This window comes from Naegleria fowleri (assembly GCF_008403515.1).
Source record: "Naegleria fowleri strain ATCC 30894 chromosome Unknown tig12, whole genome shotgun sequence".
NCBI classification, from domain to species: domain Eukaryota; phylum Heterolobosea; class Eutetramitea; order Acrasida; family Naegleriidae; genus Naegleria; species Naegleria fowleri.
The window spans coordinates 523,438-534,289 of NW_025407944.1; the positions used below are offsets into that span (position 1 = coordinate 523,438).

General features: G+C 36.7%; 9 protein-coding genes across 9 annotated transcripts in view; 6 read left to right on the forward strand and 3 right to left on the reverse strand.

The window, feature by feature from the left end:
• Nucleotides 1-451: 451 nt before the first annotated feature.
• Nucleotides 452-1,678, forward strand: FDP41_011916 (uncharacterized protein; the record flags this gene model as incomplete). The annotated part of the gene is made up of 1 exon (XM_044702378.1): nucleotides 452-1,678. The coding sequence occupies one exon, from the start codon at nucleotides 452-454 to the stop codon at nucleotides 1,676-1,678; it is 1,227 nt and encodes a 408-aa protein (XP_044566768.1).
• Nucleotides 1,679-2,088: 410 nt separating this feature from the next.
• Nucleotides 2,089-2,885, forward strand: FDP41_011917 (uncharacterized protein; the record flags this gene model as incomplete). Its single annotated transcript, XM_044702379.1, has 2 exons — nucleotides 2,089-2,530; nucleotides 2,677-2,885. The coding sequence occupies 2 exons, from the start codon at nucleotides 2,089-2,091 to the stop codon at nucleotides 2,883-2,885; spliced, it is 651 nt and encodes a 216-aa protein (XP_044566769.1).
• Nucleotides 2,886-2,945: 60 nt separating this feature from the next.
• FDP41_011918 (uncharacterized protein) lies at nucleotides 2,946-3,469 on the forward strand (the record flags this gene model as incomplete). The annotated part of the gene is made up of 2 exons (XM_044702380.1): nucleotides 2,946-2,999; nucleotides 3,056-3,469. The coding sequence occupies 2 exons, from the start codon at nucleotides 2,946-2,948 to the stop codon at nucleotides 3,467-3,469; spliced, it is 468 nt and encodes a 155-aa protein (XP_044566770.1).
• Nucleotides 3,470-3,499: 30 nt separating this feature from the next.
• On the reverse strand, nucleotides 3,500-4,906 carry FDP41_011919 (uncharacterized protein; the record flags this gene model as incomplete). The annotated part of the gene is made up of 1 exon (XM_044702381.1): nucleotides 3,500-4,906. The coding sequence occupies one exon, from the start codon at nucleotides 4,904-4,906 to the stop codon at nucleotides 3,500-3,502; it is 1,407 nt and encodes a 468-aa protein (XP_044566771.1).
• Nucleotides 4,907-5,416: 510 nt separating this feature from the next.
• FDP41_011920 (uncharacterized protein) lies at nucleotides 5,417-7,297 on the forward strand (the record flags this gene model as incomplete). Its single annotated transcript, XM_044702383.1, has 1 exon — nucleotides 5,417-7,297. One exon carries the CDS (start codon nucleotides 5,417-5,419, stop codon nucleotides 7,295-7,297), a length of 1,881 nt encoding a protein of 626 aa, XP_044566772.1.
• Nucleotides 7,298-7,647: 350 nt separating this feature from the next.
• Nucleotides 7,648-8,328, forward strand: FDP41_011921 (uncharacterized protein; the record flags this gene model as incomplete). Its single annotated transcript, XM_044702384.1, has 1 exon — nucleotides 7,648-8,328. The coding sequence occupies one exon, from the start codon at nucleotides 7,648-7,650 to the stop codon at nucleotides 8,326-8,328; it is 681 nt and encodes a 226-aa protein (XP_044566773.1).
• Nucleotides 8,329-8,516: 188 nt separating this feature from the next.
• FDP41_011922 (uncharacterized protein) lies at nucleotides 8,517-9,803 on the reverse strand (the record flags this gene model as incomplete). The annotated part of the gene is made up of 1 exon (XM_044702385.1): nucleotides 8,517-9,803. One exon carries the CDS (start codon nucleotides 9,801-9,803, stop codon nucleotides 8,517-8,519), a length of 1,287 nt encoding a protein of 428 aa, XP_044566774.1.
• A 67-nt stretch (nucleotides 9,804-9,870) lies between these two features.
• On the forward strand, nucleotides 9,871-10,317 carry FDP41_011923 (uncharacterized protein; the record flags this gene model as incomplete). The annotated part of the gene is made up of 1 exon (XM_044702386.1): nucleotides 9,871-10,317. One exon carries the CDS (start codon nucleotides 9,871-9,873, stop codon nucleotides 10,315-10,317), a length of 447 nt encoding a protein of 148 aa, XP_044566775.1.
• A 518-nt stretch (nucleotides 10,318-10,835) lies between these two features.
• The window catches only part of FDP41_011924 (uncharacterized protein), a gene marked incomplete at both ends in the record, with an annotated part of 1,047 nt that continues 1,030 nt past the window's right edge, over nucleotides 10,836-10,852 (reverse strand). Inside the window, one exon of the mRNA XM_044702387.1 lies at nucleotides 10,836-10,852. This exon is cut by the window's right edge and continues 1,030 nt beyond it. Within this exon, the coding sequence (XP_044566776.1) occupies nucleotides 10,836-10,852 (17 nt within the window).

Genomic DNA, 10,852 nt, shown 5'->3' on the forward strand with positions numbered 1-10,852 from the left:
AAAGCAACATCTCACTTGTCAGTTGGCAAAATTGCACAAAAATTCTTGAAAAAAACATTTGCAAAGGTGCTGACCAGATTTTCACGTTCACACTTTTGTTGCAGAAGAAGAAGCCCAAAAATTATTGTTGCCTTTTCCGTAACGAACTCTCGTCGCATTGTTGTTAGAAAGATCAACCAACAAGAAAGCTGTCTCTTTTCATCATCATCCCCATAATCGTTGATGCGGAAAGAAATTCCAAACGCTTTCATTTCAACAACATTAGATCTTAAACACTATCTCTTATTTCAACAATTACTAGTACCAACAACACGACATCGCGTTGGTGGTCTATCTTCTTCCCATTCATATTATACTCACTCACCCAACAACACACCACAACTAGACTCTATCAACAAACCGCGTTTAAAATTTGGTTACTAGTTGTGTCATTCATATTTTCATCATCATTATGGGCAACATTCAACATCAACTCAACCAACATCATCATCATCATGGATGGTTCAAGCAAAGCCACAACAACAACAACCGAAGGCTTCGCCATTCTCCTCCTCATCATGATGGCACCGCTTCAGAAGTTGCATCCACCAACGCAAGCACCAATCTGACTTCCTCTCTCGCCTGTTGGACTCAATCTGCTCCAGAATTCACTCCACACAAACAACACTTTCCTCATCTCCTTCTCTCTGTTGATTCTTCCACCTCCAACAACAATAATAACCAACAACAACTCACGCTCGATGAGTTTTTGGAGCTAGAAGATTGTGATCCAAACATGAACAATGAACACCATCATGAACAACCAATCAATACTACTACTACTACTTCCATGACATCGTATTCCAACAACGAGCATCATCCTGATCATTTGATCCAACAACAACAACAAACGCTTGAGATGACCAAAAAGAAGAAAAAGACGCGAAGATTTTTGTTGTGGACCAGAAAACGAAGAGGAGAAAAGGCGTCTCATGATGATGAAGAACAAGATCTTACCTCACATGTACGACAACACTCTCATCAAGACAATACAAGCATCAACACTTCGAATAGCACGTCCGCCATCATGATAGACAACCGTAATCGTCACAACAACCACACCATGAACTCATTGTCGTCGTCTATTGGTGGAGCCACTGTATTGACCAATACAAATACAGCAACAAGTGTAGCTGGATATACAACCACCAATTCAAACACAACCACCAATTCCTTGTCATCGCCACAAATCACAACAACAAGTATTGCTGGTGTGGAAGCCAATGAGCTAATGATGCTTTTGAAAGATGAAATTGGTTGGAATCTCTTTTATGAATATTGCGATAAGGAATTCTCAGCAGAAAATTGTGAATGTTTAGTCGAGATTCAAAAATTACAAAGCAAAATTGCAAGAATGAATGGAAAACAACGTCGTCAATCGTGTCGTGATTTACATAAGAAATACTTCTCTGGAGAGAGTATACAACAAGTGAATATTTCTGGACGAGCAAGGCAAATGACAAAATCAGTGGCCAATTCAAAAGTCATTAATCTAGAGACTGCTAATGAATTATTGATCCAACTGAGAAGAGAAGTCGTGACAAATCTGAGAGATACATTTTCAAGGTTTGTGCTCACAGATGAGTACATGATGTGGAAAGAAATGATGTTGAATCCAGAGTCCATCTTCAATGAGTAGAACGAACCACTGCGATAAGGACTGCCTTGATAATTGACCTCTTTGTGAGAGTGGATGATCATGCCAGTCCATGAATGAGAGAATTGACCCAGGATTTCAATCAACCTTTTCGTTCAGCACGAACTCGAAACGCATAAATGTGAGAATTGTCTGGAGAAGGCAGTGTTGTCCTTAACATGTGACAAAGGCGCTTTCCAAAGATGTTTGGATTTGACAAGTAGACCCACAATGTCCTCATTAAGCATGATATACCATCAAATAAAATTCATGTCATCGCACAATATTGACCTTCCCGATTTATAAGGTTCCTCTGCAGTTTTCAAAAATTCTGTTCACACAAGGAGCGAGACACAATCAACACACCAACAATCTCCGTAAAGATCTGAATTTCGTTTTACAAAAAGAAAAAAATGGTGATGAAAAACAAAGTCATTGTGGATGAGGAAGAGGAAGTCATTACTCAACATGAAAGCTCGTCTACTGCTCATCAAGAGGAAGCAGAAACATCAAGCAAAATAAATGGAGAGGAAGAATCAGAAACTGATGATGATGAGGAGGAGGATGAAGAGGAATCCGATGATGATGAAGAAGAGGAAGATGATAAATTATCGGAAACACCCATCACGAACGATGATAATGAGAGTATTGCCAGCAGTGCACAACAAAGTACCACTACCTTGCAGGAAGGAGAGAATAATCTTCTTCCAACCAATTTGGACGGAGCTGTGGACGCTTTGTCCCTGACAAGTGCAACAACTATCACCAACGCAGATAACCCTCAATTTAAAAAACCTGCTCGAAAACGGAAGGATAAAGCTGATGAAGCAATTAAAAAGGTACTAAAGAGAGTGGGTATGTTATAGTTTAGAATCAATTGAATTAATTGATCAAATGAACTTGATTGATAATTATTTAACAATTCTTCATCATCGTGAATGGACAATAATTTTGGAATAATAATAACTACAATTTATTCTTAAATGTAATCTTTTCCACAGAATCTGCATCAATGAGCGGAGATGGAAAGAAAAAGAAGAAACGACCCCACAAACATACAACAAATGAGTACAAGCCATACACATCCAATCATGTTCCAATAGTGAGAAGTGTTTGGTCTTCAAATGGAAACTATCTTGTTATTCCCAAAGATGTGAAAAATGTTTCGGAATTTCTCTTCACACGACCAACAAAAAAGAAAAAGAATTAGTTAATAATCGAAGTGGCAGTGGATGACGATATTGACGATACTACTCTCCCATCAAAAAAAATGTCCAAAGCGCGAGTCATCCTCCAAAATATCACTTCTGCCAATTTGTTGATGGTACGTGGTATGTCTCAATTTTATGGGGTACGATCGTCATATTCCGAAAATCAAAGAATAATGTGGATGAATGGAAATCAACTGTGAATAATCGAGGAGTGGTTTTATACCTTTCTTTCATGAAAGGATGCACTTCCGAGGATGTCTCAAAAATTGTGAAACAAATTCTTCAATCTAAAAGTATTTCTACAGGACTCGATAGTAAACAAGCAATTTGCGAGCTGGATAATTTTGACATTGTGATTGTTCCACAGGCTTCAATTGCTGGAAAATTGAAAGATAAAAATTTTCAATATTACCAATTAATAGACAAAGACACAGGTTTGCAATTGTACGAACATTTTGTTAAAGAAGTTCACTCCATGATGACAGGACGAGAGGGTAACGTTATTATTTCTGGTACTTATGGAAATAGGCAAGGATTGCAGTTTTCATCAGATGGCCCCTATTGTCACATTTTCGAAGTGTAACTGATCGTTAAACTCCCAGTTGAAATTAATTTATTCGTCATCACTTTCCACGTTCTTCTTATTTCCTTTCTTTTTTCTTTCTTTTCTCGTGGGTTTTGTTTTTGGAATTTCAATGTTTTCTTCTATTTCATTTTCTTCAATATTGTTTGTTGATGACTGTGGTTGATGAGACTTTGTTTTTGCAACTGGTGCTTGTTCGTCTTCGTCTGAACTTTCTTGCCCTTCCTCTTCTGTTAAGGTTTGCTTGTTTTTCTTTGCCTTTTTTAGCTCTTTTTTGCTTGGCTTTTTTGGCTGACTGTGCACCTCCTCTGCATTGTCACTTAGCGCCTCTTCATCTCCTTTCTTGGAGGGCTGTTCATCATCTGAATTGTTCTTTTGCTGCTTATTCTTTTTAGACTTCTTTTTGTCCTTCTTATTTGACCTTTTCACAGAGGAGTCTTCATTTTCTTCATCGCTCTCAATGTGATTCGTTACATTCTTAGAAGACTTGGAAGTTTCTTCAAACTCTTCGTCACTTTCCTCTTTTTGTGCTTTTGATTTTTTCTTGATTTTTTTTGTGGTAGTCTCTTCCTCGTCACTGGCCACCTCCTCAGCTGTCGCTTTGGTTTTCTTTTCTTTCTTTGACTTTTTCTGTTTGCTATCACTTTCCACAGCTGCTTCCTTCTTTTTAGATTTCTTAGATGAAAGATTTTCCTCTTCGTCATCTTGTTCTTCGACAGGTTCTGTACTTTCCTCTTGATGATCAGCCTTATTTTCGACCTCTGCCTCTTCAATTTCGTCAATAGTAGTGTCACCTTCTTCAGAAACAGCAGTGTCTAACACTTGAACTTCTCCATCATCTTGAATCAAATCAAAAATATCTCTATAAAGACCTGGATCTACAAGACAAACAATGTTTGCAGTCTCGCTATCCTGATCATAATCATCTTTTTCAATTTTCACTTGTTCCTCTTCCTTGTTTGAATTTTTGAAGAGCTGTCTCAATTTTCTTACATTTTCTTTTCCAGATACTGTACATTTCAAACGCATATGTGCTCTCTCAATTGGAATTTTCTTTTTCAATTTTCTGATTGCTTCCAATGCTTGTTGTTTTGTGCTTTTACTTGGTTTGACTGAGAAGTGAATTTGTTCTTTGAGTGCTCTTTCAATAACCCCTCCAGGATATGGTCTTTGTGTATCGGGATTGATACACTTGTTGGTGATGATGGTAACAATATCTTTAAACATGGATTCATACATTAATTCTCTCTCTTTAGGACTCACTTGCAATTCTCCTTCTCTCAAAATAATTTTGCAAACTTCTCTCGTGTCCGATGTGTTGAAATATTTCAAGAGATCACTCTTTTTAGCAGCCTCTCCTTTTGAAACATTCGTAAAAACGGTATCAATTTGTACAACTTCATCCAAATCTTTTTCAATGCCTTTTCGCCAAGACATGACTTTGTTCTTGTAGCAAGCAATTTCAAAAACTGCTTTTTGTATCTTCATTCGTACAACTGCCACGTTGGTGTGCAGAATTTGATTAACTGGTGTTTTCACTAATCGGGACATAAATAAATAGCAATAATTTATGATGTACTTTTGTGATGAATTTTTTTGAGAGGTAAAATCAAATTCGGAATGCAAGCTCGGAAATGTTTTTGAAGTTGCTAGAATGATCATTCCTTTGCAATCAGGTCCATTCAATAGTCACTAACAAAATCCAAACTCAAAATTTGCAGTGTGCCAGATCAATTTAAGGGTAATAACAACACAAAAAGTTTACCGACGACGGGACTCGAACCCACGACCCCAGGATTAGAAGTCCTGTGCTCTATCCAACTGAGCTACGACGGCTTGTGATAAGTCTATAACACATCTATATTAGTCTTTGCGTGAATAAGATCTCGATGCGGAAATTGGTCCCTAATCAACGGGAGTTGTTGGATTGTTTGTTTCTCGACAAAAATGAGTGAATTGCGAACTAGAAGAACAAAGAAGAAGCCCTCCAGACCTCACGAAGAAGATGACATGGTTGATGATGATAGAACATTAAATTCCGAAGAGATGGAATACCCCCATACTCACGGTTTGGACGATGGGAATACTCTAGTGCAAAATAATGACGATGAGGACGATGAGAACAATATTGGCAATGATGACTACAATGATGATGGTAACAATGAAGAAGATCTTGATGATGAAGATTACAGTGATTCATCAAACCAAGACAACGATGAAGATGATGAACTTTACAAAGAAATTCATCAAATGTTGGAAGAAGAAGAACTAGTTGTCAAGAAATCTCAAGAAAAAGATGTATTGAATAATTCCCAAATTGACGATACCTCAAAACTTCGTCTTTCTCTGACACAAGAAAATTTTGAAATTAGTCTATTATTTGAAGATTCGAAACCAATTCTGTTACCCTATATATGTGAAAATTTTAATACTTTTTTTAAATTATGGAAACATGGTCTTGTTCATATAGATTTGAATAGTACAATCATCGACTATCATGTTCAACATTTAGTTCATTATGTGTCTCGTAGCGAATATGCAATCAGTTCCAACAAATTTCTAAAAATTATTCTCATTGATATTTATGAATATTCTACCATTTCCAAATTATTGTATTCCATTCTCATGAAAATGCAAGCGTTTGAGAAGGTTAAAAAGAATCCTTCTAAATCATATTTTTTCAACATGCTTTCCTCTGAAAATTCGGATGTATTTCATGACAATAATTTTTGTCTAATTGCGAGAGGAGTCAACGAAGAGGTTTTACCAGTATTGAACGACATTTTTCATGCCTCACATCAAAACATGTGTGTCTTTAATGTGGATAACACACCCATTTCTTTCAATAATGTGACATTTACGAGTAATGGATATAATTCAATTCTACCAAACATTTTATATCGAACAATCAATACTACCAACGTAGATCAAGATATTGCCATTATTTCGAATTTTCTAATGAAAAACATTTCTCTACAGGGAAAGAACAGGCAAGAATATGAAGATTTTATTGAGCTCGTGTTGAGGACTCACATTCATATGGAAAAGAATGTTCTAGTCTATGTAAAACTCATTCCAAACTTGTTCCACTATTGTCTCAATGAACTGACCAAAGACGGAGGTACTGTAGAGAGAAGTGCTTCAAATTTGTTCAAGAAAATTAGAAATTTTTCATTTCACCAACTAGTTGTCATGTTTGACATTTACAATGTCAAGACACTGGATATGAACAATTCAATGACAACTCACCACCCAGTAGTAGCAATGGATGGGAATTCGATGACGACCGAAGCAGGCACAGCAACGAGTATCACTCAACTCGTCTCAGAGTTGGATCTTGTCAATAATACTGGAATTGTCGATGGTGAGGTTTTAGAGAAATTCATTATTGTAGCCTCCTATATTGCCTCTCGTAATGCCAAACAATGGGATGCTCTATTAGACAACAAATCCAAACCAAAGCCACAACGAAAGAAACGTAAAAAAGAGAATGACAGTAGCTCCAGTACCACTAAGATTGACACTAAGAAGGTGAACAAGAATCAACAGTTCGATATTCCTCGTTTACTGTTCATCCTGAGAAATTTAATCAGTAACTCTCCATATGCTGAGAGGTATAGTGGAGGTCCTGATTTCATACCTCACATTTCCAATTTAATCAGCAAGAGTATTCTGGAGTGGAAAAAAGAAGTGGTGGAGAGCAATATTGATCGTTCTCAACAACAACATCAACTCACTCTCTCCAGCAAGTACACATATTCAGTGGTGAGAGAATGTGCAACAGAAATCAACATTGCTACTCTTTTTGAACGTTATTTGAATGAGTAAAAAACCAGCATGATGTTTTCAAAGATTAATCTCCACTACAAAATACAACTGGTCAAATGGTTTTAAAAAACGAAGACATGTGAAGATAATTTCTCTCTTGTTGTGTGAAAGGTGCGTTGGAGATGAAAATCATCATAAAGTTGAAGCAAAGACCCAGATTTTGTGTTGTAAAAAATTTTTCCTCCTCCTCATCATCAGGGTTACCCTCTCCAAGCGTTCCTTCGTTATCATCATCACCACCAACAAGGTTCCGTCCCATTCATTCATAACCGAAAATAATTTTCAATTTTCCTTCCCACTTTCACCCCTCTAACATCATCCTCTCTAATTTTCCAATAATATTCTCAATAATGTCATCATCAGCAGACCAATCACCAATGGATGAATCATCAACAACACCAACAAACGAGGAAGAATATTTCGAAGACCAACCTCCAGTTGAAGAGAAGAAACCAAAATCAAAACCAAAGCCTTTAAAGAACAAGTGGAGATTTTGGCATGAGAAAGTAACAACAGGAGACGCTTGGAAGAGTCTTGAACACTTGAGTGATTTATGTGAATTTGGAACAATTCAAGAGTTTTGGAGCTGTTTTAATAATTTGCCTGATCTTTCTCATCTCAAGGTGAAAGAATCATTTCACTTGATGAAGAATTTGAATGAACCAACGGATGTTACCACTAAAGTCCAACATTTAAAGATTGCACCTGCTTGGGAGGATCCATATAATGTCAATGGTGGAGAATGGGTTTTCCGTATTCCGAAAGAAGTTTCTGATACTGTGTGGAGAGAGTTGGTGCTGGCTGTGATTGGAGAACAATATCATTCTGTTTTGCAACCTGGTGATGAAATTTGTGGATTGAGCGTTTCTCAAAGACCCACTGACAATGTGTTTAAGATTTGGAACAAGGTTGTAGGAACTGAAGAGGACCAGAAGAAGATTTATTCGAGAACTATTGAAATTTTGAGTGAGCAAATTAAGAATATTTCCGATAGTATACAGACACCATACTACAAGAAACATAAGGAATAAATGATTAAATTCGTTATTCAAGTTGGAGGTGGCATTATTGTCTTCATGACACTATGATTGTACAGTAATAATGATGACAAGAGATCAAATGTTGATCCACGGCAAATTGTTATGCATTTGTCCTTTTGATGAATAGTTGTATGAATTTATTGGATTCCTGTTCTAGATTTGTTGACAACACCTTTTCATTAGTAAGTTCGTCTATGAATAATTTGAGGGCCATATTCGTTGTAATCTCCCTTCTTGATCCACATTTGGTTGAAGGATGAAAGAGAGGAGAGGACTGATGCGCCATACCAAACAGCGTTCACAGGATCTTTTGACTCTATTAAGCTGACGATCGTGCTTGTGGTGGCTAGTTCTTGAACTTCAATGGTTACTCTCTTTGGAAATCCATTAATAGAGGCTGTACTTCCGCAAACAATAACATTTGACAACATTTCTTTCTTTGTATCAAATTCGCACTGACTAGCACACTCAAAAAGAATGGTTTGAATACCAGGAATCTCGAGTTCCTTGTTGTGAGCTGAGGGGTTAAAGAAAACCTCAGTTGGCAAAAATCTCTCAATCTGTCCAATCCATATCTTTTTACCGTCAGGAAGAGTATAGTCCTTATAGTAATTTAAAGTGGCAGACTTGGTTTTAGCTTGTTTTTTCTTGTCTCCTGTTTGATCACCGGCATCCGCACTACCTGATTGCATGGATTCCTCAGTCTTTTGTTTTAACTCTTGTGACATTTTCAATTGCTTAGAATATTCGTAGTTTGTTGTAAAGACTACCTTCCGTTTCATTTGTTCGATTACTTCATCATTAAATGTATTGTTGAGCTCTTGTTCATTCATAGACAAAAAGTCAGTATTCAGAGTATTCTTAGTGGTAGGTTTTGAATGTGAGGAATCATCAGAGGTATCCATACCATCTAATGGTTTTTCGGAGGATTTTTGTGACTCTAGTTGCTTGAAGATTAATTGCTTAAGATAGTCATTCACATGTTTTCCTCCAATATTTACAAAATCAGCGGCATGTGTGAATGCCAAGCCTTCATATATTGGCGTAAATCTTGTTTGTTCGTAGCCAACATCACAAACAATACCAGTAATTTTACCACAACTGTATAAAGCTAAAAGACCTTGATTGGCGATGTAAAATGCTGGTACTTCATATTGTTCAAAAATGTGTTGAGTTATCTTTTCAGTGTGTAACTTGGGAGCAAGAGGATGTTCAGACATGATGACACTCATTTCCAATGGCGAAGAATCCAAATCATGTTCGGGTTTTTGAAGAGCATTAAATCCATAGCGCCAAACTTTATCCATGGCATCAAAATCATTGATCAATCCTCTTTTCATTGGTACCTGCCCATTATGTAGGAATTCCTTGTCCATCGTGTAGAATGTCTCGAGTGGAGTCTCATCACCCGATAATCCAAATCTCATCTCGTAGGAGCCATTATCAACCACCACAGATTTACTCATTTTTTTTGGAATCATAAAAAAAAAAATTTATATTCTTGCACACTCCACATGAAGAAGGTGCCAAACGATGACTTTCACCACCACACGATCCACTGATTCCTCCGAACCAGTATCATCATCATACACCAATCATGACCAAGAGGATCCTCTTCATTATTTTAAAATTGATTTATTTCAACCTGAAGTGCAAGAATATTTGGTACAAGTGATGGAATTGAAGGAGGATGGAGGAGAGTGCTTGAAAAAGGCTTTACAGACACCTCCGAATATTTCAACAGTACGAGTGAATATGTTGCACTTTAGAAAAAATTCAATGGATGAAAAGAAGAGTAATGACGAAATCATGGAGCAAGTGAGAAAGAAATTAAGCGAAATTTTGGAGCACAAGTATGAAGTGAAGAGAGATGAAAATGTACCAGATTGTTTAACTGTAGGTAAAATGTTGGAAATATACCTTGTTTTGGAACAACATGGTGGATTGACAATTGTTATTGCAATATTTAGATACCTGTAAAAAAATTATATCCCAGTTTTGAAAACATTACTGAATGTAGGTGTTAGATATTCGGAACACATTCTTACAACATGAAATATTGTGATGAAATATCTCAATAATTGAAATGTTATTAATACATATTTAATATTCGACATTTCAGTCATTGTGGTGGATCGACTATGTGGACAAGCTGTTTTGAGGGGAGCTCATGTATTTAGCCCTGGAGTTTTAGCAACATCAAAGAATATTCGCGTAAACTCAGTAGTTGGCGTGTTGTGTGACGTACAATCTCAGACCCTTAAGGGTTTTAAGTTTGAAAAATCAATCTCTGAAATGCTTAGTAGTTCTTCCAATAACAATTTTATTTATATTGGTAATGGGATTATTAAAATGGAAAGAGCCAACATTTTCCAGACAAGAAAAGGCGTTGCCTTAGAAGTTACTCAGCCTCTCTTTGAGACGTGCCCCCTCAACGATTTATCACAGAAATATTATCATGAATTTTTTGCGCAAAATATTTGCTCAATGGTTGTTTCTCATCTCCTAGAGCCAC